The sequence below is a fragment of the Phyllobates terribilis genome, unplaced genomic scaffold, assembly GCF_046119375.1.
Source record: "Phyllobates terribilis strain yellow unplaced genomic scaffold, ASM4611937v1 Scaffold_9__5_contigs__length_417890890, whole genome shotgun sequence".
Lineage (NCBI taxonomy): Eukaryota > Metazoa > Chordata > Amphibia > Anura > Dendrobatidae > Phyllobates > Phyllobates terribilis.
In genome coordinates, this window is record NW_027362769.1 from 409235644 (window position 1) to 409261088 (window position 25445).

Consider the following 25445-nt stretch of genomic DNA (forward strand, 5'->3'; position numbering starts at 1 on the left):
GGGAGTACCGTTGGTCTGCCCTCCGGAAATGGGATGTGTGTAGTGCATGCAGCCTTCTGAGCTCAGGTCCACACTCCATCCTTACCCGGGAGTGGAATATCACACCTCTGGGTTGAGGTGCAATACCCCTGTAGCAGCCGAATCCTCAGGGTGCTACACATACTTTCTCCATATTAATGTCTATGGATGTAGATGAGGACAGAGAAGCCCCCGGAGGTGGATGTGGGGGGCACATACTTTCCTCTATATTAATGTCTATGGATGTAGATGAGGACAGAGAAGCCCCTGGAGGTGGATGTGGGGGGCACATACTTTCCTCTATATTAATGTCTATGGATGTAGATGAGGACAGAGAAGCCCCCGGAGGTGGATGTGGGGGGCACATACTTTCCTCCATATTAATGTCTATGTAGATGAGGACAGAGAAGCCCCCGGAGGTGGATGTGGGGTGCATATACTTTCCTCCATATTAATGTCTATGGATGTAGATGGACAGAGAAGCCCCCGGAGGTGGATGTGGGGGGCACATACTTTCTCCATATTAATGTCTATGGATGTAGATGAGGACAGAGAAGCCCCCGGAGGTGGATGTGGGGGGCACATACTTTCTCCATATTAATGTCTATGGATGTAGATGAGGACAGAGAAGCCCCCGGAGGTGGATGTGGGGGGCACATACTTTCCTCCATATTAATGTCTATGTAGATGAGGACAGAGAAGCCCCCGGAGGTGGATGTGGGGTGCATATACTTTCCTCCATATTAATGTCTATGGATGTAGATGGACAGAGAAGCCCCCGGAGGTGGATGTGGGGGGCACATACTTTCTCCATATTAATGTCTATGGATGTAGATGAGGACAGAGAAGCCCCTGGAGGTGGATGTGGGGGGCACATACTTTTCTCCATATTAATGTCTATGGATGTAGATGAGGACAGAGAAGCCCCCGGAGGTTTTCTTGCACCTTGTATTCACAGCCCCCTCTTCTCGTTTTGTGGATTTTAGCTGCAGGATTTTAGCATCTTTTGTTGCTTTTCTTTTTGTTAATCTTACACGTTGTTGCGGTCGTTACAGTGTTGCAGCTGCAGGAGGTCAGACAGGACTGGATGTGATTGGTTGCCGGCTGTGACCTCAGGAAAGCTCCGCTCCACCCCAGGACGCTGCTGGATAATGCTTATGTTATATCCTTCCGGTGTTTATAACAATGATCTCTGTGCAGCGGTGATATATAGTGACCAGCGTCTGCTGGGATCTGTGGTGCCCTGATACCCAGGGGTGTACATACTATAAATAGGACGTCAGATCATTTCTCTCTCGGGGAAGTTTCACTTTCTATTCGAGGCTGGAGGCTGCACTAGAACCTGCTCCTCCTGCGTTGTGCAGACCTCCTGTAGGCTTCAGGTCAGCCGGACATCCATGGTCTGGTGGCCGCTCCTCTGTGATCCTTTCTACACCACAGATCAGGTAAGAGTCAGACGTGGACCGAGCGGCCACAGACACCGAGACTTGTTGTTCACTAGAGACTGGGGATTGTCCACAGATGACAATAATTCATAATCTGTAACATGAGACGTGAAACAATGGCAAAGGTAGAGAAGAGGCCGGGGTCAGGAGACTGCAGTGTCTGTGGCGTCTGCAGGTGTGCGCCGGTCACTGCCGCTCGTCTATGTCTGCAGGTGTGCGCCGGTCACTGCCACAATCATTTACCATTCTGCATCTTCAAAAAGTATCACGTCTGCACTTCATTATCGTACCGGGACATTGTAACAGTAATTGTACAAGCACACATCATCCTAATGATGGCGATATAGAGAAATGGTGGAGGTGAGGACATTGCGGAGATAGGGATGTGCCATTGGTGGGGACATGGTGGAGGTGATGACATTGTGAAGATAAGGATGTGTCATTGGTGTGGACATGGTGGAGGTGAGGACAATGCGGAAATAGGGATGTGTCATTGGTGGGGACATGGTGGAGGTGAGGACAATGTGGAGATAGGGATGTGCCATTGGTGGGGACATGGTGGAGGTCAGGACATTGTGAAGATAAGGATGTGTCATTGGTGGGGACATGGTGGAGGTGAGGACATTGCGGAGATAGGGATGTGCCATTGGTGGGGACATGGTGGAGGTGAGGACATTGCGGAGATAGGGATGTGCCATTGGTGGGGACATGGTGCAGGTGAGGACATTGCGGAGATAGGGATGTGCCATTGGTTGGGACATGGTGGAGGTCAGGACATTGTGAAGATAAGGATGTGTCATTGGTGTGGACATGGTGGAGGTGAGGACATTGCGTAGATAGGGATGTGTTGGTGGAAATATCATGGAGGTGGGAACATGGGAGAAGTGACGACATTGTGGAAGTGTGGATGTGCCATTGTTAATGTAGAAAATATGTGAGAATTTATGAAAACAAGTTTTATTAGTAATCCTTTAAAAATACAAACCGAGACAAGGGATGGGTACTAAAATCAGCATGTACCGTCCCTAATAGGTTGACAGTATGTAGTACCATTTACCTACAGTATATGTACAGTACAAAGACACTAATGGAGTATATGATCTGTGTATCAGAATAAATTGCTATTCCTGGTCTAAATACTCTGAATTTCTTTATAAAACGCCTTGCGTACCAGAATTTTCTGTGGTGTCCTATAAGTAACAAACCAAACAGTGTAGGTATCAGAAAGTGCAGATATGTCAACAGCTCTTTACACCTATATCGGCTTGTTGCCCTTGATTGACATTGCCATTCCTGGTCTAGATTCTCCCATTTTTCTATAAAACACCTGACATACCACAATTTGTGATGTCCTGCAAGTGACAAACGCAAAGTGTTGATATCCGAGAGTGCACATAGGTTAACAGATGTTTCCACCTATATTGACTTGTTGGCCTGAACACAATAGAACCTTTCAACCGTGGTTACTAGGATCGTTTATCAGAAAATGAGTCAAATCTCAAAGTAACCGACCAAATTATATAGATATCAGAGAGTGCACATATGTCAATAGTGGTTTCCACCTATAGTGGCTTGTTAACCCAAGTAAAAACAGAGCCTATCAACAGTGGTCAATAGGGCAGTTTATCAATAAACATCTCTAAATATTGCACATGTATCCATATATTTGTTATAATGTTACACTGTGAGATCAATAAATGTACCTTCAACCATTTCTTGACATTATGAAGACGAATTAAAAGAATTTGGAATGATCTAACCTCATTTGTTGGTACTCTCACATATAAGTGCCATTGGTAGAAATATCATGCAGGTGGGAACATGGGAGAAGTGACGAAATTGTGAAATCGGGGATGTGCTGTTTGTGTGACCATGGCGGAGGTGAGGACATTGCGGAGGTGCGATGTGCTGTTGGTTGGAATATCATGGAGGTGGGAACATGGGGGAAGTGACGACATTGTGGAGGTGGGGATATGCTGTTGGTGTGACCATGGTGGAGGTGAGGACATTGCGGAGGTGCGATGTGCTGTTGGTGTGACCATGGTGGAGGTGAGGACATTGCGGAGGTGCGATGTGCTGTTGGTGTGACCATGGTGGAGGTGAGGACATTGCGGAGGTGCGATGTGCTGTTGGTGTGACCATGGTGGAGGTGAGGACGTTGTGGAGGTGCTGTTGGTGGGAACATAGTGGAGGTGAGGACATTGCAGAGGTGGGGATATGCTGTTGGTGTGAACATGGTGGAGGTGAGGACATTGCAGAGGTGGGGATGTGCCATTGGTGGGAATATGGTGGAGGTGTCGATATGCCACTGGTGGCACTTGATTGAAACAGGATATGTTTTTGTTGAAAAAAGTGGAAGTAAAAATATGGTAGAGGTGGGGAAGGGAGGTGTCGTTGGTGGGAACAAGGTGGAACAGCAAATTTGCCCTTTGTGGTAATATGGTGGACATGGGGACATGGCAGAAGTGAGGACATGTTAGACATGGGGATGAGCTACTGGTGGGGATATGGGGGAGGTGGGGACTTAGCAGAAGTGAGCACATTGTGGAAGTGAAGATGTGTCATTGGTGGAGACATGGTGGAAATTGAGATATTTTCCTTTGTGGAAATATGGTGGTGGCAACATAAGCGGAAGTAAAAACATGGTAGATGTGGGGATGTGCCAATGGGGGGAACATGGCGAAGATGGGAAATTATGAAAGAACTGCACTTTATATGCGAGTCAGACATTTGTATCTTCAATATACCTGCATGCCTGTGCGGTAATGTACATGTACCCCATCATCTGTCATGGATACCATTGCTTTTCTCTTATGTCTTCAACACGTCAGCCCCACACTGGCACCATTCTTCTTCTGTATGATTTCCTGGTGAGAACAATCCCCTCATTTTCATTATTTCTTCTTCCTCCTCCAGTCATGAACTTTCTTCTAGGTACAGTAAACATCGGGATCTTCTCTCGGGATGATAAAAGCTCGTACCAATGGTTGACCAGTCACCTGTCCCCCCACCGCTGTGTGCAGACAGTTGAGTCGGTCCAAGTGTCTAACGACAGTGGGGTGAGGTTGACCGAGGGCGTCAGGAGATGCACATTTGCCATCTTGTATCACACAAAGAAGAGAGGAAGAATCAACATCACAGATGTCACCGATTCCCTCTACGATGAGGAGTTGTACCTATTATCATCAGAAAAGGGTAAGTTCTTAGAGATCCACTGAGCCGCTAATACATTGTGTACTTTTTGATAGCATGAGGAGCCTTCATACTTCAAACTAGGGGATAAACTGTAGTATTAGGAGTAATAAACCTCTACAAGGAGGTGACCTCTCCATTTCCATTGGAAGAGTCAAGGTCATTCCAAGTCCAGCTCCAGATATCAGAATGTATGGTATCTTAATAAGGTAAGCATTAAATCCTTCATAGCTGCATCATGTGGGCCCTGTAGAACACTATTATTTGGGGGCTACGTGACATGGTTATGATAAATTGTTTTCAGGGAAAGAAAATGTAATTGTGGTGGTCGATGATCTAGAGGATGATGGCAACAATGGCCACAAGGACAGAATTCTTCGGAACCAGCCCAGTATACAACGATTGGCGATTGAGGTCTTCTGCTTCACCCTGGAGGAGAAAATGACTCTGACCGATAAGTGTCCAGTTCCTAAGATAATGGCAAAACTGAGACAAATAGAGAAGATGATCGAGGAGAGAGGTGAGGATGGATCTCAGGACAATTTCATTGGTTATGAAGGAACAGGATGATCATGTGTATGGTAACAATCTTTTATAGTTAGGAAGGTCCCACAAAAATAAGTTGATCACCTAATGATCAGCAATATTCTCTAATATGTGGGGAAAAGAGGCAGTCAGTGCTCATTCTCCATGTGGCACCCCCAGAGGAGAAAGAGGGAATTGCAGAATTCTCAACGGTAATGATCTGTCCATGTTCTACATAGAGTAGCCGGGTCCTCCAGTCATAGATGCTCCATATATACAGTGTATATATACATAAAGTATATATACAGTGGGTACGGAAAGTATTCAGACCCCTTTAAATTTTTCACTCTTTGTTTCATTGCAGTCATTTGGTAAATTCTAAAAAGTTCATTTTTTTCTCATTAAAGTCCACTCTGGACCCCATCTTCACTGAAAAAAAACAGAAATGTAGAAATTTTTGCAAATTTATTAAAAAAGAAAAAATGAAATATCACATGGTCATAAGTATTCAGACCCTTTGCTCAGTATTGAGTAGAAGCACCCTTTTGAGCTAGTACAGCCATGAGTCTTCTTGGGAATGATGCAACAAGTTTTTCACCCCTGGATTTGGGGGTCCTCTGCCATTCTTCCTTGCAGATCCTCTCCAGTTCCGTCAGGTTGGATGGTGAACGTTGGTGGACAGCCATTTTCAGGTCTCTCCAGCGATGCTCAATTGGGTTTAGGTCAGGGCTCTGGCTGGGCCAGTAAAGAATGGTCGCAGAGTTGTTCTAAAGCCACTCCTTTGTTATTTTAGCTGTGTGCTTAGGGTCATTGTCTTGTTGGAAGGTGAACCTTCGGCCAAGTCTGAGGTCCTCTGGAAGAGGTTTTCATCCAGGATATCTCTGTACTTGGCCGCATTCATGTTTCCTTCAATTGCAACCAGTCATCCTGTCCCTGCAGCTGAAAAACACCCCCATAGCATGATGCTGCCACCACCATGTTTCACTGTTGGGATTGTATTGGGCAGGTGATGAGCAGTGACTGGTTTTCTCCCTACATGCCGTTTAGAATTATCACCAAAAAGTTCTATCTACGTCTCATCAGACCAGAGAATCTTATTTCTCATAGTCTGGGAGTTCTTCATGTATTTTTGAGCAAACTCTATGCGGGCTTTCATATGTCTTGCACTGAGGAGAGGCTTCCGTTGGGCCACTCTGCCATAAAGGGCCGACGGCCGGAGGGCTGCAGTGATAGTTGACTTTGTGGAACATTCTCCCATCTCCCTACTGCATCTCTGGAGCTCAGCCACAGTGATCTTGGGGTTCCTCTTTACCTCTCTCACCAAGGCTCTTCTCCCACGATTGCTCAGTTTGGCTGGATGGCCAGGTCTAGAAAGACTTCTGGTGTTCCCAAACTTCTTTCATTAAAGATTATGGAGGCCACTGTGCTCTTAGGAACCTTGAGTAATGCAGAAATTATTTTGTAACCTTGGCCAGATCTGTGCTTTGCCACAATTCTGTCTCTGAGCTCCTTGGGCAGTTCCTTTGCGCTCATGATTCTCATTTGGTCTGACATGCACTGTGAGCTGTGAGGTCTTATATAGACAGGTGTGTGCCTTTCCAAATCAAGTCCTATCAGTTTAATTACACACAGCTGGACTCCAATGAAGGAGTAGAACCATCTCAAGGAGGATCACAAGGAAATGGACAGCATGTGACTTAAATCTGAGTGTCTGAGCAAAGGGTCTGAATACTTATGACCATGTGATATTTCAGTTTTTCTTTTTTAATAAATTTGCAAAAATTTCTACATTTCTGTTTTTTTCAGTCAAGATGGGGTGCGGAGTGGACTTTAATGAGAAAAAAATGAACTTTTTAGAATTTACCAAATGGCTGCAATGAAACAAAGAGTGAAAAATTTTAAGGGGTCTGAATACTTTCCGTACCCACTGTATGAAGCAACTGTCTCAGAATATCCAGGAGGCTTTAGAAGGTAGAGCTTGCTATTCTTAGCGTCACCTAAGCTTTCCGAAACCTCTGGGAAAGTAGAGATTCTAGAAGATTTCTTCCAAAATGTACAAACGTTAAGGATGCTTTCACACTGCTTTCTTCCCCCCACTCAGTGGTCCCATCGAGGCTTATGTCCGAGTCCCCTGCAGAATGGGATTCGGGCGCATGCGCTGACAAAGCCATTGACTATAATGGTGCAGACTGAGTCACCATGTGCTCCACTGTGCATCATTTCCAGGTATGTGCGCCTACTGGAGGACAGCTCTCAGATGTAGTAGACCGCGCCTGAGTGTCCACCTCCACTAGACGAATACGCCTGAAAATGATGCACGGTAGAGCGCATGTTGACTCCGTCGGCACCATTACAGTCAGTGGCATTGTTGGCGCATACGCCCAAATCCCTTTTTGCGGGAGAATTCGGGTAAACCCCGATGGGAACAGCGAACATAAAACAAAGCACAGTGTGAAAGCACCCTAACAAGTAGGCCTTGAAGTAGACAATGGTCGCCAGCTGTACCCCTATATACGGTAAAGATTTTCATGAAGATAAGACATACGAATTCCTTCCGTACTTTATATCTCCAAGAGCCTCTTGGCTACTAATTCTGAGATGGTTTTTCCTTCTTGAGAGACACTTGTTGCATTCAGTAGTGAATTCTGCTGAAATTTGGGGCCGATCTGTGAATGATACGTGTGATATATGCTATTATTACAGGCTAACTCTGATTTTTTTGTCATTGGCAGCTGGAAGGAAAAATCAGCCATTGGTAAGAACCAATAATCATCTACAACCTGCTCACTAACCACAAGCCTAAAAGATGCTTAAAGGCCGAATGCCCATCCCTTTAACCTTCTTCCTCAACATCAATGAAGAACATCTTGACACTTTTCTCACATCGTCACACCTCTTAATGTTTGCCCCATGTTATCCACGTCATCCCCAACTGTACCAATGTGCTTTTCTCGTCCATAACCCATCTCTTCAAGTTATCACTAACCCACTAACCTATAGTGTCTTCCCTTCCACTTTCAACCATGTAACCAATATACCCATCTTCAATTAACCATTTCTTGACCTGTGCTCCATGTCCACCTTTGCCCCATAACACTACTCCCATTTGTCTCCAAAGTCCTAGAAAACCACATCCACAATGACCTGTCCTTTCTTCTACATGACTCTGTGCTCCTCCTCCTAGACCTCTTCTCGGCCTTCTACATTACTTTGTGCTCCTCCTCCTAGACCTGTCCTCTGCCTTCTACATTACTCTGTGCTCCTCCTCCTAGACCTCTTCTCGGCCTTCTACATTACTTTGTGCTCCTCCTCCTAGACCTGTCCTCTGCCTTCTACATTACTCTGTGCTCCTCCTCCTAGACCTCTTCTCGGCCTTCTACATTACTCTGTGCTCCTCCTCCTAGACCTGTACTCTGCCTTCTACATTACTCTGTGCCCCTCCTTCTAGACCTTTCCTCGGCCTTCACCATTACTCTGTGCTCCTCCTCCTAGACCTGTCCTCTGCCTTCTACATTACTCTGTGCTCCTCCTCCTAGACCTGTCCTCCGCCTTCTACATTACTCTGTGCTCCTCCTCCTAGACCTGTCCTCCCCCTCTACATTACTCTGTGCTCCTTCTCCTAGACCTGTCCTCTGCCTTCTACATTACTCTGTGCTCCTCCTCCTAGACCTGTCCTCTGCCTTCTACATTATTCTGTGCACTTTCTCCTAGACCTGTCCTCTGCCTCCTACATTACTCTGTGCTCCTGCTCCTAGACCTGTCCTCTGCCCCCTACATTACTCTGTGCTCCTTCTCCTAGACCTGTCCTCTGCCTTCTACATTACTCTGTGCTCCTGCTCCTAGACCTCTCCTCTGCCTCCTACATTACTCTGTGCTCCTGCTCCTAGACCTGTCCTCCCCCTCTACATTATTCTGTGCTCCTCCTCCTAGACCTGTCCTCCCCCTCTACATTGCTCTGTGCTCCTCCTCCTACACCTGTCCTCTGCCTTCTACATTACTCTGTGCTCTGCCTCCTACATTACTCTGTGCTCCTCCTCCTAGACCTGTCCTCTGCCTTCTACATTACTCTGTGCTCCTCCTCCTACACCTATCCTCTGCCTTCTACATTACTCTGTGCTCCTTCTCCTACACCTGTCCTCTGCCTCCTACATTACTCTGTGCTCCTCCTCCTAGACCTGTCCTTTGCCTTCTACATTACTCTGTGCTCCTCCTCCTAGACCTGTCCTCTACCTTCTACATTACTCTGTGCTCCTCCTCTTAGACCTGTCCTCTGCCTTCTACATTACTCTGTGCTCCTTCTCCTAGACCTGTCCTCTACCTTCTACATTACTCTGTGCTCCTCCTCTTAGACCTGTTCTCTGCCTTCTACATTACTCTGTGCTCCTCCTCCTAGACCTGTCCTCTGCCTTCTACATTACTCTGTGCTCCTTCTCCTAGACCTGTCCTCTGCCTTCTACATTACTCTGTGCTCCTCCTCCTAGACCTGTCCTCTGCCTTCTATGTTACTCTGTTCTTTTCCTCATAGACCTGTCCTCTGTCTTATACATCACTATTTGCTCCTCCTCCGAGACCTGTCCTCCACCTTCTACATTACTCTGTGCTCCTCCTCCTAGACCTGTCCTCTGCCTTCTACATTACTCTGTGCTCCTCCTCCTAGACCTGTCCTCTGCCTGCTAGATTACTCTGTGCTCCTCCTCCTAGACCCGTCCTCTGCCTTCTACATTACTCTGTGCTCCTTCTCATAGACCCATCCTCTGCCTTCTACATTACTCTGTGCTCTTCCCCCTAGACCTGTCCTCTGCCTTCTACATTACTCTGTGCTCCTCCTCCTAGACCTGTCCTCTGCCTTCTACATTACTCTGTGCTCCTCCTCCTAGACCTGTCCTCTGCCTTCCACATTACTCTGTGCTCCTTCTCATAGACCCATCCTCTGCCTTCTACATTACTCTGTGCTCCTCCTCCTAGACCTGTCCTCTGCCTTCTACATTACTCTGTGCTCCTCCTCCTAGACCTGTCCTCTGCCTTCTACATTACTCTGGGCTCCTCCTCCTAGACCTGTCCTCTGCCTTCTACATTACTCTCTGCTCCTCCTCCTAGACCTGTCCTCTGCCTTCTACATTACTCTGTGCTCTCCCTCATAGACCTGTCATCTGCCTTCTAAATTACTCTGTGCTCCTCCTCTTAGACCTGTCCTCTGCCTGCTAGATTACTCTGTGCTCCTCCTCTTAGACCTGTCCTCTGCCTTCTACATTACTCTGTGCTCCTCCTCCTTCTAGACCTTTACTCTGCCTTCTACATTACTCTGTGCTCTTCCCCCTAGACCTGTCCTCTGCCTTCTACATTACTCTGTGCTCCTCCTCCTTCTAGACCTGTCCTCTGCCTTCTACATTACTCTGTGCTCCTCCTCTTAGACCTGTCCTCTGTCTTCTAAATCACTTTGTGCTCCTCCTCCTAGACCTGTCCTCCCCCTCTACATTATTCTGTGCTCCTCCTCCTAAAACTGTCCTCTGCCTTCTATGTTACTCTGTTCTTTTCCTCCTAGACCTATCCTCTGTGCTCCTCCTCCTACACCCGTCCCCTGCCTTCTACATATTCTGTGCTCCTCCTCTTAGACCTCTCCTCTGCCTTCTACATTACTCTGTGCTGCTCCTCCTAGACCTTTCCTCTGCCTTCTACATTATTCTGTACTCCTCCTCCTAGACCTGTCCTCTGCCTTCTACATTACTCTGTGCCCCTCCTCCTAGAGCCACCCTCTGCCTTCTACATTACTCGATTCTCCTCCTCCTAGACCTGTCCTCTGCCTTCTACATTACTCTGTACTCCTCCTCCTAGACCTGTCCTCTGCCTTCTACATTACTCTGTGCTCCTCCTCCTAGAGCCATCCTCTGCCTTCTACATTACTCGATTCTCCTCCTCCTAGACCTGTCCTCTGCCTTCTACATTGCTCTGTGCTCCTTCTCCTAGACCCGTCCTCTGTCTTCTAAATCACTTTGTGCTCCTCCTCCTAGACCTGTCCTCCGCCTTCTACATTACTCTGTGCTCCTCCTCCTAGACCTGTCCTCTGCCTTCCACATTACTCTGTGCTCCTTCTCATAGACCCATCCTCTGCCTTCTACATTACTCTGTGCTCCTCCTCCTAGACCTGTCCTCTGCCTTCTACATTACTCTGTGCTCCTCCTCCTAGACCTGTCCTCTGCCTAATACATTACTCTGTGCCTCTCCTCCTCCTAGACCTGTCCTCCACCTTCTACATTACTCTGTGCTCCTCCTCCTAGACCTGTCCTCTGCCTTCTACATTACTCTGTGCTCCTGCTCCTAGACCTGTCCTCCCCCTCTACATTATTCTGTGCTCCTCCTCCTAGACCTGTCCTCCCCCTCTACATTATTCTGTGCTCCTCCTCCTAGACCTGTCCTCTGCCTTCGACATTACTCTGTGCTCCTCCTACTTCTAGACCTGTCCTCTGCCTTCTACATTACTCTGTGCTCTTCCTCATAGACCTGTCCTCTGCCTTCTACAGTACTCTGTGCTCCTCGTCCTTCTAGACCTGTCCTCTGCCTTCTACAGTACTCTGTGCTCCTCGTCCTTCTAGACCTGTCCTCCGCCTTCTACATTACTATGTCCTCCTCCTCCTAGACCCATCCTCTACCTTCTACATTACTCTGTGCTCCTCCTCCTAGACCTGTCCTCTACCTTCTACATTACTCTGTGCTCCTCCTCCTCCTAGACCCATCCTCTGCCTTCTACATTGCTCTGTGCTCCTCCTCCTAGACCTGTCCTCTGCCTTGTACATTACTCTGAGCTCCTCCTCCTAGACCTGTCCTCTGCCTTCTACATTACTCTGTGCTCCTCCTCCTAGACCTGTCCTCTGCCTTCTACATTACTCTGTGCTCCTCCTCCTAGACTTGTCTTCTGCCTTCTACATTACTCTGTGCCCCTCCTCTTAGACCTGTCCTCTGCCTTCTACATTACTCTGTGCTCCTTCTCCTAGACCTGTCCTCTGCCTTCTACATTACTCTGTGCTCCTCCTCCTAGACCTGTCCTCTGCCTTCTACATTACTCTGTGCTCTCCCTCCTAGACCTGTCCTCTGCCTTCTACATTACTCTGTGCTCCTCCTCCTAGACCTGTCCACCGCCTTCTACATTACTCTGTGCTCCTCCTCCTAGACCTGTCCTCTGCCTTCTACATTACTCTGTGCTCCTCCTTCTAGACCTGTCTTCTGCCTTCTACATTACTCTGTGCTCCTCCTCCTAGACCTGTCCTCTATCTTCTACATTACTCTGTGCTCCTGCTCCTAGACCTGTCCTCCCCCTCTACATTATTCTGTGCTCCTCCTCCTAGACCTGTCCTCTGCCTTCTACATTACTCTGTGCTCTTCCTCCTAGACCTGTCCTCTGCCTTCTACATTACTCTGTGCTCCTCCTCCTAGACCTGTCCTCTGCCTTCTACATTACTCTGTGCTCTTCCTCCTAGACCTGTCCTCTGCCTTCTACGGTACTCTGTGCTCCTCCTACTTCTAGACCTGTCCTCTGCCTTCTACATTACTCTGTGCTCTTCCTCCTAGACCTGTCCTCTGCCTTCTACAGTACTCTGTGCTCCTCGTCCTTCTAGACCTGTCCTCCGCCTTCTACATTACTATGTCCTCCTCCTCCTAGACCCATCCTCTACCTTCTACATTACTCTCTGCTCCTCCTCCTAAACCTGTCCTCTACCTTCTACATTACTCTGTGCTCCTCCTCCTCCTAGACCCATCCTCTGCCTTCTACATTGCTCTGTGCTCCTCCTCCTAGACCTGTCCTCTGCCTTGTACATTACTCTGAGCTCCTCCTCCTAGACCTGTCCTCTGCCTTCTACATTACTCTGTGCTCTTCCTCCTAGACCTGTCCTCTGCCTTCTACATTACTCTGTGCTCCTCCTCCTAGACCTGTCCTCTGCCTTCTACATTACTCTGTGCTCCTCCTCCTAGACCCGTCCTCTACCTTCTACATTACTCTGTGCTCCTCCTGTTAGACCTGTCCTCTGCCTTCTACATTACTCTGTGCTCCTTCTCCTAGACCTGTCCTCTCCGTTCTACATTACTCTGTGCTCCTCCTCCTAGACCTGTCCTCTGCCTCCTACATTACTCTGTTCTCCTACTCATAGACCGATCCTCTGCCTTCTACATTACTCTGTGCTCCTACTCATAGACCGATCCTCTGCCTTCTACATTACTCTGTGCACTTCCTCCTCCTAGACCTGTCCTCTGCCTTCTACATTACTCTGTGCTCCTTCTCCTAGACCTGTCCTCTGCCTTCTACATTACTCTGTGCTCCTTCTCCTAGACCTGTCCTCTGCCTTCTACATTACTCTGTGCTCCTCCTCCTAGACCTGTCCTCTGCCTTCTACATTACTCTGTGCTCTCCCTCCTAGACCTGTCCTCTGCCTTCTACATTACTCTGTGCTCCTCCTCTTAGACCTGTCCTCTGCCTGCTAGATTACTCTGTGCTCCTCCTCCTAGACCCGTCCTCTGCCTTCTAAATTACTCTGTGCTCCTTCTCATAGACCCATCCTCTGCCTTCTACATTACTCTGTGCTCCTCCTCCTAGACCCGTCTTCTGCCTTCTACATTACTCTGTGCTCCTCTTCCTAGACCTGTCCTCTGCCTTCTACATTACTCTGTGCTCCTCCTCCTAGATCCGTCCTCTGCCTTCTACATTACTCTGTGCTCCTCCTCCTAGACCTTTCCTCTGCCTTCTACATTACTCTGTGCTCCTCCTCCTAGACCCGTCTTCTGCCTTCTACATTACTCTGTGCTCTTCCTCCTAGACCTGTCCTCTGCCTTCTACATTACTCTGTGCTCCTACTCATAGACCCATCCTCTGCCTTCTACATTACTCTGTGCACTTCCTCCTCCTAGACCTGTCTTCTGCCTTCTACATTACTCTGTGCTCCTCCTCCTAGACCTGTCCTCTGCCTTCTACATTACTCTGTGCTCCTCCTCCTAGACCAGTCCTCTGCCTTCTACATTACTCTGTGCTCCTCCTCCTAGACCTGTCCTCTGCCTTCTACATTGCTCTGTGCTCCTCCTCCTAGACCAGTCCTCTGCCTTCTACATTACTCTGTGCTCTCCCTCCTAGACCTGTCCTCTGCCTTCTACATTACTCTGTGCTCCTCCTCCTAGACCTGTCCTCCGCCTTCTACATTACTCTGTGCTCCTCCTCCTAGACCTGTCCTCTGCCTTCTACATTACTCTGTGCCCCTCCTCTTAGACCTGTCCTCTGCCTTCTACATTACTCTGTGCTCCTTCTCCTAGACCTGTCCTCTGCCTTCTACATTACTCTGTGCTCCTCCTCCTAGACCTGTCCTCTGCCTTCTACATTACTCTGTGCACCTCCTCCTAGACCTGTCCTCTGCCTTCTACATTACTCTGTGCTCCTCCTCCTAGACCTGTCCTCTGCCTTCTACATTACTCTGTGCTCTCCCTCCTAGACCTGTCCTCTGCCTTCTACATTTCTCTGTGCTCCTCCTCCTAGACCTGTCCTCTGCCTTCTACATTACTCTGTGCTCCTCCTCCTAGACCTGTCCTCTGCCTTCTACATTACTCTGTGCTCCTCCTCTTAGACCTGTCCTCTGCCTGCTAGATTACTCTGTGCTCCTCCGCTTAGACCTGTCCTCTGCCTGCTAGATTACTCTGTGCTCCTCCTCTTAGACCTGTCCTCTGCCTTCTACATTACTCTGTGCTCTCCCTCCTAGACCTGTCCTCTGCCTTCTAAATTACTCTGTGCTCCTCCTCTTAGACCTGTCCTCTGCCTTCTACATTACTCTGTGCTCCTCCTCTTAGACCTGTCCTCTGCCTGCTAGATTACTCTGTGCTCCTCCTCTTAGACCTGTCCTCTACCTGCTAGATTCCTGTGCTACTCCTCCTAGACCTGTCCTCTGCCTTCTACATTACTCTGTGCTCTCCCTCCTAGACCTGTCCTCTGCCTTCTAAATTACTCTGTGCTCCTCCTCTTAGACCTGTCCTCTGCCTGCTAGATTACTCTGTGCTCCTCCTCCTAGACCCGTCCTCTGCCTTCTACATTACTCTGTGCTCCTTCTCATAGACCCATCCTCTGCCGTCTACATTACTCTGTGCTGCTCCTCCTAGACCTGTCCTCTGCCTTCTACATTACTCTGTGCTCCTTCTCCTAGACCCGTCTTCTGCCTTCTACATTACTCTGTGCTCCTCCTCCTAGACCTGTCCTCTGCCTTCTACATTACTCTGTGCTCCTCCTCCTAGACCTGTCCTCTGCCTTCTACATTACTCTGTGCTGCTCCTCCTAGACCTGTCCTCTGCCTTCTACATTACTCTGTGCTCCTCCTCCTAGACCTGTCCTCTGCCTTCTACATTATTCTGTGCTCCTCCTCTTAGACCTGTCCTCTGCCTGCTAGATTACTCTGTGCTCCTCCTCCTAGACCCGTCCTCTGCCTTCTACATTACTCTGTGCTCCTTCTCATAGACCCATCCTCTGCCTTCTACATTACTCTGTGCTGCTCCTCCTAGACCTGTCCTCTGCCTTCTACATTACTCTGTGCTCCTTCTCTTAGACCCGTCTTCTGCCTTCTACATTACTCTGTGCTCCTTCTCCTAGACCCGTCTTCTGCCTTCTACATTACTCTGTGCTCCTCCTCCTAGACCTGTCCTCTGCCTTCTACATTACTCTGTGCTCCTTCTCATAGACCCATCCTCTGCCTTCTACATTACGCTGTGCTCCTCCTCCTAGACCTGTCTTCTGCCTTCTATATTACTCTGTGCTCCTCCTCCTAGACCTGTCCTCTGCCTTCTACATTACTGTGCTCTCCCTCCTAGACCTGTCCTCTGCCTTCTACATTACTCTGTGCTCCTTCTCCTAGACCCGTCTTCTGCCTTCTAAATTACTCTGTGCTCCTTCTCCTAGACCCGTCTTCTGCCTTCTACATTACTCTGTGCTCCTCCTCCTAGACCTGTCCTCTGCCTTCTACATTACTCTGTGCTCCTCCTCCTAGACCTGTCCTCTCCCTTCTAAATTACTCTGTGCTCCTCCTCTTAGACCTGTCCTCTTCCTGCTAGATTACTCTGTGCTCCTCCTCTTAGACCTGTCCTCTGCCTGCTAGATTACTCTGTGCTCCTCCTCTTAGACCTGTCCTCTGCCTTCTACATTACTCTGTGCTCCTCCTTCTTCTAGACCTGTACTCTGCCTTCTACATTACTCTGTGCTCTTCCCCCTAGACCTGTCCTCTGCCTTCTACATTACTCTGTGCTCCTCCTCCTTCTAGACCTGTCCTCCGCCTTCTACATTACTATGTGCTCCTCCTCCTAGACCTGTCCTCTGCCTTCTACATTACTCTGAGCTCCTCCTCCTAGACCTGTCCTCTGCCTACTACATTACTCTGTGCTCCTCCTCTTAGACCTGTCCTCTGCCTTCTACATTACTTTGTGCTCCTCCTCCTAGACCTGTTCTCCCCCTCTACATTATTCTGTGCTCCTCCTCCTAGACCTGTCCTCTGCCTTCTACATTACTCTTTGCTCTTCCTCCTAGATCTGTCCTCTGCCTTCTACATTACTCTGTGCTCCTCCTCCTAGACCTTTCCTGCCTTCTACATTACTCTATGCTCCTCCTAGACCTGTCCTCTGCCTTCTACATTACTCGATTCTCCTCCACCTAGACCTGTCCTCTATCTTCTACATTATTCTGTGCTCCCCCTCCTACACCTGTCCTCTGCCTTCTACATTACTCTGTGCTCCTCCTCCTACACCTGTCCTCTGCCTCCTACATTACTCTGTGCTCCTCCTCCTAGACCTGTCCTCTGCCTTCTACATTACTCTTTGCTCTTCCTCCTAGACCTGTCCTCTATCTTCTACATTATTCTGTGCTCCCCCTCCTACACCTGTCCTCTGCCTTCTACATTACTCTGTGCTCCTCCTCCTAAACCTGTCCTCTGCCTCCTACATTACTCTGTGCTCCTCCTCCTAGACCTGTCCTCTGCCTTATACATTACTCTGTGCTCCTTCTCCTAGACCTGTCCTCTGTCTTCTACATTACTCTGTGCCTCTCCTCCTCCTAGACCTGTCCTCCACCTTCTACATTACTGTGTGCTCCTCCTCCTAGACCTGTCCCTTGCCTTCTACATTACTCTGTGCTCCTCCTCCTAGACCTGTCCTCTGCCTTGTACATTATTCTGTGCTCCTCCTTCTAGACCTGTCCTCTGCCTTCTACATTACTCTGTGCTCCTCCTCCTAGACCCGTCCTCTGCCTTCTACATTACTCTGTGCTCCTCCTGCTAGACCTGTCCTCTGCATTCTACATTATTCTGTGCTCCTCCTTCTAGACCCGTCTTCTGCCTTCTACATTACTCTGTGCTCCTCCTCATAGACCTGTCCTCTGCCTTCTACATTACTCTGTGCTCCTCCTCATAGACCTGTCCTCTGCCTTCTACATTACTCTGTGCTCCTCCTCCTAGACCTGTCCTCTGCCTTCTACATTATTCTGTGCTCCTCCTTCTAGACCTGTCCTCTGCCTTCTACATTACTCTGTGCTCCTCCTCCTAGACCCGTCCTCTGCCTTCTACATTACTCTGTGCTCCTCCTCATATACCTGTCCTCTGCCTTCTACATTATTCTGTGCTCCTCCTTCTAGACCTGTCCTCTGCCTTCTACATTACTCTGTGCTCCTCTTCCTAGACCTGTCCTCTACCTTCTACATTACTCTGTGCTCCTCCTCATAGACCTGTCCTCTGCCTTCTACATTACTCTGTGCTCCTCCTCCTAGACCCGTCCTCTGCCTTCTACATTACTCTGTGCTCCTCCTCCTAGACCTGTCCTCTGCCTTCTACATTATTCTGTGCTCCTCCTTCTAGACCTGTCCTCTACCTTCTACATTACTCTGTGTTCCTCCTCCTAGACCTGTCCTCTGCCTTCTACATTACTCTGTGCTCCTCCTCCTAGACCTGTCCTCTGCCTTCTACATTACTCTGTGCTCCTCTTCCTAGACCTGTCCTCTGCCTTCTACATTACACTGTGCTCCTCCTCATAGACCTGTCCTCTGCCTTCTACATTATTCTGTGCTCCTCCTTCTAGACCTGTCCTCTGCCTTCTACATTATTCTGTGCTCCTCCTTCTACACCTGTCCTCTGCCTCCTACATTCCTCTGTTCTCCTCCTCCTAGACCTGTCCTCTCCCTTCTACATTACTCTGTGCTCCTCCGCCTAGACCTCTCCTCTGCCTTCTACATTGCTCTGTGCTCCTCCTCCTACGCTTGTCCTCTGCCTTCTACATTGCTCTGTGCTCCTCCTCCTACGCTTGTCCTCTGCCTTCTACATTACCCTGTGCTCCTGCTCCTAGACCTGTCCTCCCCCTCTACATTATTCTGTGCTCCTCCTCCTAGACCTGTCCTCTGCCTTCTACATTAGTATTCCTCCTCCTAGACCTGTCCTCTGCCTCCTACATTACTCTGTGCTCCTGCTCCTAGACCTGTCCTCCCCCTCTACATTATTCTGTGCTCCTCCTCCTACACCTGTCCTCTGCCTTCTACATTACTCTGTGCTCCTCCTCCTAGACCTGTCCTCTGCCTTTTACATTACTCTGTGCTCCTCCTCCTAGACCTTTCATTGGTCTTCTACATTACTCTGTGCTCCTCCTCCTAGACCTGTCCTCTGCCTCCTACATTACTCTGTGCTCCTGCTCCTAGACCTGTCCTCTGCCTCCTACATTACTCTGTGCTCCTGCTCCTAGACCTGTCCTCTGCCTTCTACATTACTCTGTGCTCCTCCTCCTAGACCTGTCCTCTGCCTTCTACATTACTCTGTGCCTCTCCTCCTCCTAGACCTGTTCTCCACCTTCTACATTACTCTGTTCTCCTCCTCCTAGATCTGTCCTCTACCTTCTACATTACTCTCTGCTCCTCCTCCTAGACCTGTCCTCTGCCTTATACATTACTCTGTGCTCCTGCTCCTAGACCTGTCCTCTGCCTCCTACATTACTCTGTGCTCCTGCTCCTAGACCTGTCCTCTTCCTCCTACATTACTCTGTGCTCCTGCTCCTAGACCTGTCCTCTGCCTCCTACATTACTCTGTGCTCCTCCTCCTAGACCCATCCTCTGCCTCCTACTTTACTCTGTGCTCCTGCTCCTAGACCTGTCCTCTGCCTCCTACATTACTCTGTGCTCCTGCTCCTAGACCTGTCCTCCCCCTCTACATTATTCTGTGCTCCTCCTCCTACACTTGTCCTCTGCCTTCTACATTACTCTGTGCTCCTCCTCCTACACCTGTCCTCTGCCTCCTACATTACTCTGTGCTCCTCCTCTTAGACCTATCCTCTGCCTTCTACATTACTCTGTGCTCCTCCTCTTAGACCTGTCCTCTGCCTTCTACATTACTCTGTGCTCCTCCTCCTAGACCTGTCCTCTGCCTTCTACATTACTCTGTGCTCCTCCTCCTAGATCCGTCCTCTGCCTTCTACATTACTCTGTGCTCCTCCTCCTAGACCTGTCCTCTGCCTTCTACATTGCTCTGTGCTCCTCCTCCTAGACCCATCCTCTGCCTTCTACATTAATCGATTCTCCTCCTCCTTGACCTGTCCTCCACCTTCTACATTACTCTGTGCTCCTTCTCCTAGACCCGTCCTCTGTCTTTTACATCACTATGTGCTCCTCCTCCTAGACCTGTCCTCTGCCTTCTATGTAACTCTGTTCTTTTCCTCCTAGACCTATCCTCTGTGCTCCTCCTCCTAGACCTGTCCTCTGCCTTCTACATTACTCTGTGCTCCTCCTCCTAGACCTGTCCTCTGCCTTCTACATTACTCTGTGCTCCTCCTCCTAGACCTGTCCTCTGCCTTCTACATTATTCTGTGCTCCTCCTTCTAGACCTGTCCTCTGCCTTCTACATTACTCTGTGCTCCTCCTCATAGACCTGTCCTCTGCCTTCTACATTACTCTGAGCTCCTCCTCCTAGACCTGTCTTCTGCCTTCTACATTACTCTGTGCTCCTCCTCCTAGACCTGTCCTCTGCCTTGTACATTATTCTGTGCTCCTCCTCCTAGACCCGTCCTCTGCCTTCTACATTACTCTGTGCTCCTCCTCATAGACCTGTCCTCTGCATTCTACATTATTCTGTGCTCCTCCTTCTAGACCTGTCCTCTGCCTTCTACATTACTCTGTGCTCCTCCTCATATACCTGTCCTCTGCCTTCTACATTATTCTGTGCTCCTCCTTCTAGACCTGTCCTCTGCCTTCTACATTACTCTGTGCTCCTCTTCCTAGACCTGTCCTCTACCTTCTACATTACTCTGTGCTCCTCCTCATAGACCTGTCCTCTGCCTTCTATGTTACTCTGTTCTTTTCCTGCTAGACCTGTCCTCTGTCTTCTACATTACTCTGTGCCTCTCCTCCTCCTAGACCTGTCCTCCACCTTCTACATTACTGTGTGCTCCTCCTCCTAGACCTGTCCTCTGCCTTCTACATTATTCTGTGCGCTTTCTCCTAGACCTGTCCTCTGCCTTCTACATTACTCTCTGCTCCTCCTCCTAGACCTGTCCTCTGCCTTATACATTACTCTGTGCTCCTGCTCCTAGACCTGTCCTCTGTCTTCTACATTACTCTGTGCCTCTCCTCCTCCTAGACCTGTCCTCCACCTTCTACATTACTCTGTTCTCCTCCTCCTAGACCTGTCCTCTACATTACTCTCTGCTCCTCCTCCTAGACCTGTCCTCTGCCTTATACATTACTCTGTGCTCCTGCTCCTAGACCTGTCCTCTGCCTCCTACATTACTCTGTGCTCCTCCTCCTAGACCTGTCCTCTGCCTCCTACATTACTCTCTGCTCCTCCTCCTAGACCTGTCCTCTGCCTTATACATTACTCTGTGCTCCTGCTCCTAGACCTGTCCTCTGTCTTCTACATTACTCTGTGCCTCTCCTCCTCCTAGACCTGTCCTCCACCTTCTACATTACTCTGTTCTCCTCCTCCTAGACCTGTCCTCTACATTACTCTCTGCTCCTCCTCCTAGACCTGTCCTCTGCCTTATACATTACTCTGTGCTCCTGCTCCTAGACCTGTCCTCTGCCTCCTACATTACTCTCTGCTCCTCCTCCTAGACCTGTCCTCTGCCTTATACATTACTCTGTGCTCCTGCTCCTAGACCTGTCCTCTGTCTTCTACATTACTCTGTGCCTCTCCTCCTCCTAGACCTGTCCTCCACCTTCTACATTACTCTGTTCTCCTCCTCCTAGACCTGTCCTCTACATTACTCTCTGCTCCTCCTCCTAGACCTGTCCTCTGCCTTATACATTACTCTGTGCTCCTGCTCCTAGACCTGTCCTCTGCCTCCTACATTACTCTGTGCTCCTGCTCCTAGACCTGTCCTCTGCCTCCTACTTTACTCTGTGCTCCTGCTCCTAGACCTGTCCTCTGCCTTCTACATTACTCTGTGCTCCTGCTCCTAGACCTGTCCTCCCCCTCTACATTTTTCTGTGCTCCTCCTCCTACACTTGTCCTCTGCCTTCTACATTACTCTGTGCTCCTCCTCCTAGACCTGTCCTCTGCCTTCTACATTACTCTGTGCTCCTCCTCCTAGACCTGTCCTCTGCCTTCTACATTACTCTGTGCTCCTCCTCCTAGATCCGTCCTCTGCCTTCTACATTACTCTGTGCTCCTCCTCCTAGACCTTTCCTCTGCCTTCTACATTACTCTGTGCTCCTCCTTCTAGACCTGTCTTCTGCCTTCTACATTACTCTGTGCTCTTCCTCCTAGACCTGTCCTCTGCCTTCTACATTACTCTGTGCTCCTCCTCCTAGACCTGTCTTCTGCCTTCTACATTACTCTGTGCTCCTTCTCCTAGACCCGTCTTCTGCCTTCTACATTACTCTGTGCTCCTCCTCCTAGACCCGTCCTCTGCCTTCTACATTACTCTGTGCTCCTTCTCATAGACCCGTCCTCTGCCTTCTATATTACTCTGTGCTCCTCCTCCTACACCTGTCCTCTGCCGTCTACATTACTCTGTGCCCCTCCTCTTAGACCTGTCCTCTGCCTGCTAGATTACTCTGTGCTGCTCCTCTTAGACCTGTCCTCTGCCTGCTAGATTACTCTGTGCTCCTCCTCCTAGACCTGTCCTCTGCCTTCTACATTACTCTGTGCTCTCCCTCCTAGACCTGTCCTCTGCCTTCTAAATTACTCTGTGCTCCTCCTCTTAGACCTGTCCTCTGCCTTCTAGATTACTCTGTGCTGCTCCTCTTAGACCTGTCCTCTGCCTGCTAGATTACTCTGTGCTCCTCCTCCTAGACCCGTCCTCTGCCTTCTACATTACTCTGTGCTCCTTCTCATAGACCCATCCTCTGCCTTCTACATTACTCTGTGCTCCTCCTCCTAGACCTGTCCTCTGCCTTCTTCATTACTCTGTGCTCCTCCTCCTTCTAGACCTGTACTCTGCCTTCTACATTACTCTGTGCTCTTCCCCTTAGACCTGTCCTCTGCCTTCTACATTACTCTGTGCTCCTCCTCCTTCTAAACTTGTCCTCCGCCTTCTACATTACTATGTGCTCCTCCTCCTAGACCTGTTCTCTGCCTTCTACATTACTCTGTGCTCCTCCTCCTAGACCTGTCCTATGCCTTCTACTTTACTCTGTGCTCCTCCTCCTAGACCTGTCCTCCCCCTCTACATTATTCTGTGCTCCTCCTCGTAGACCTGTCCTCTGCCTTCTACATTACTTTGTGCTCCTCCTCCTAGACCTGTCCTCCCCCTCTACATTATTCTGTGCTCCTCCTCCTACACCTGTCCTCTGCCTTCTACATACTCTGTGCTCCTCCTCCTAGACGTGTCCTCTGCCTTCTACATTACTCGATTCTCCTCCTCCTAGACCTGTCCTCTGCCTTCTACATTACTCGATTCTCCTCCTCCTAGACCTGTCCTCTGCCTTCTACATTACTCGATTCTCCTCCTCCTAGACCTGTCCTCCACCTTCTACATTACGCTGTGCTCCTTCTCCTAGACCCGTCCTCTGTCTTCTAAATCACTTTGTGCTCCTCCTCCTAGACCTGTCCTCTGCCTTCTACATTACTCTGTGCTCCTCCTGCTAGTCCCGTTCTCTGCCTTCTGCATTACTCTGTGCTCTTCCTCCTAGACCTGTCCTCTGCCTTCTACATTACTCTGTGCTCCTCCTTCTAGACCTGTCTTCTACATTACTCTGTGCTCCTCCTCCTTCTAGACCTGTCCTCCGCCTTCTACATTACTATGTGCTCCTCCTCCTAGACCTTTCCTCTGCCTTCTACATTACTCGATTCTCCTCCTCCTAGACCTGTCCTCTGCCTTCTACATTACTCGATTCTCCTCCTCCTAGACCTGTCCTCCACCTTCTACATTACGCTGTGCTCCTTCTCCTAGACCCGTCCTCTGTCTTCTAAATCACTTTGTGCTCCTCCTCCTAGACCTGTCCTCTGCCTTCTACATTACTCTGTGCTCCTCCTGCTAGTCCCGTTCTCTGCCTTCTGCATTACTCTGTGCTCTTCCTCCTAGACCTGTCCTCTGCCTTCTACATTACTCTGTGCTCCTCCTTCTAGACCTGTCTTCTACATTACTCTGTGCTCCTCCTCCTTCTAGACCTGTCCTCCGCCTTCTACATTACTATGTGCTCCTCCTCCTAGACCTGTCCTCTTCCTTCTACATTACTCTGTGCTCCTCCTCCTCCTAGACCCATCCTCTGCCTTCTACATTACTCTGAGCTCCTCTTCCTAGACCTGTCCTCTGCCTACTACATTACTCTGTGCTCGTCCTCTTAGACCTGTCCTCTGCCTTCTACATTACTCTGTGCTCCTCCTCCTAGACCTGTCCTATGCCTTCTACTTTACTCTGTGCTCCTCCTCCTAGACCTGTCCTCCCCCTCTACATTATTCTGTGCTCCTCCTCGTAGACCTGTCCTCTGCCTTCTACATTACTTTGTGCTCCTCCTCCTAGACCTGTCCTCCCCCTCTACATTATTCTGTGCTCCTCCTCCACCTGTCCTCTGCCTTCTACATACTCTGTGCTCCTCCTCCTAGACGTGTCCTCTGCCTTCTACATTACTCTGTGCTCCTCCTCCTAGACCTGTCCTCTGCCTTCTACATTACTGTGTACTCCTCCTCCTAGACCTGTCTTCTGCCTTCTACATTGCTCTGTGCTCCTCCTCCTAGACCCATCCTCTGCCTTCTACATTACTCGATTCTCCTCCTCCTAGACCTATCCTCCACCTTCTACATTACTCTGTGCTCCTTCTCCTAGATCCGTCCTCTGTCTTATACATCACAATGTGCTCCTCCTCCTAGACCTGTCCTCTGCCTTCTATGTTACTCTGTTCTTTTCCTCCTAGACCTATCCTCTGTGCTCCTCCTCCTACACCCGTCCTCTGCCTTCTACATACTCTGTGCTCCTCCTCCTAGACCTCTTCTCTGCCTTCTAAATTACTCTGTGCTCCTCCTCCTAGACCTTTCCTCTGCCTTCTACATTACTCGATTCTCCTCCTCCTAGACCTGTCCTCTGCCTTCTACATTACTCGATTCTCCTCCTCCTAGACCTGTCCTCCACCTTCTACATTACGCTGTGCTCCTTCTCCTAGACCCGTCCTCTGTCTTCTAAATCACTTTGTGCTCCTCCTCCTACACCTGTCCTCTGCCTTCTACATTACTCTGTGCTCCTCCTGCTAGTCCCGTTCTCTGCCTTCTGCATTACTCTGTGCTCTTCCTCCTAGACCTGTCCTCTGCCTTCTACATTACTCTGTGCTCCTCCTCCTAGACCTGTCCTCTACCTTCTACATTACTCTGTGCTCCTCCTCCTAGACCTGTCCTCTGCCTTCTACATACTCTGTATTCCTCCTCCTAGACCTATCCTCTGCCTTCTACATTACTCTGTGCTCCTCCTCCTAGACCTGTCCTCTGCCTTCTACATTACTCTGTGCTCCTCCTCCTAGACCTGTCCTCTGCCTTCTACATTACTCTGTGCTCCTCCTCCTAGACCTGTCCTCTGCCTTCTACATTACTCTGTGCTCCTTCTCTTAGACCTGTCCTCTGCCTTATACATTACTCTGTGCTCCTGCTCCTAGACCTGTCCTCTGCCTCCTACATTACTCTGTGCTCCTGCTCCTAGACCTGTCCTCTGCCTCCTACTTTACTCTGTGCTCCTGCTCCTAGACCTGTCCTCTGCCTTCTACATTACTCTGTGCTCCTGCTCCTAGACCTGTCCTCCCCCTCTACATTTTTCTGTGCTCCTCCTCCTACACTTGTCCTCTGCCTTCTACATTACTCTGTGCTC

The 25445-nt window shown here is 49.2% G+C and overlaps 1 protein-coding gene across 1 annotated transcript in view; it reads left to right on the forward strand.

Moving 5' to 3' along the window:
* The first annotated feature begins 1115 nt into the window (after positions 1 to 1115).
* The window catches only part of LOC141161275 (uncharacterized), a 39187-nt gene continuing 14857 nt past the window's right edge, over positions 1116 to 25445 (forward strand). Inside the window, exons 1-4 of the mRNA XM_073646072.1 lie at positions 1116 to 1463; positions 4380 to 4658; positions 4960 to 5175; positions 7913 to 7935. Of these exons, the coding sequence (XP_073502173.1) occupies positions 4382 to 4658; positions 4960 to 5175; positions 7913 to 7935 (516 nt within the window). The 5' untranslated portion in view covers positions 1116 to 1463; positions 4380 to 4381. The remainder of the gene's footprint in view (positions 1464 to 4379; positions 4659 to 4959; positions 5176 to 7912; positions 7936 to 25445) is intronic.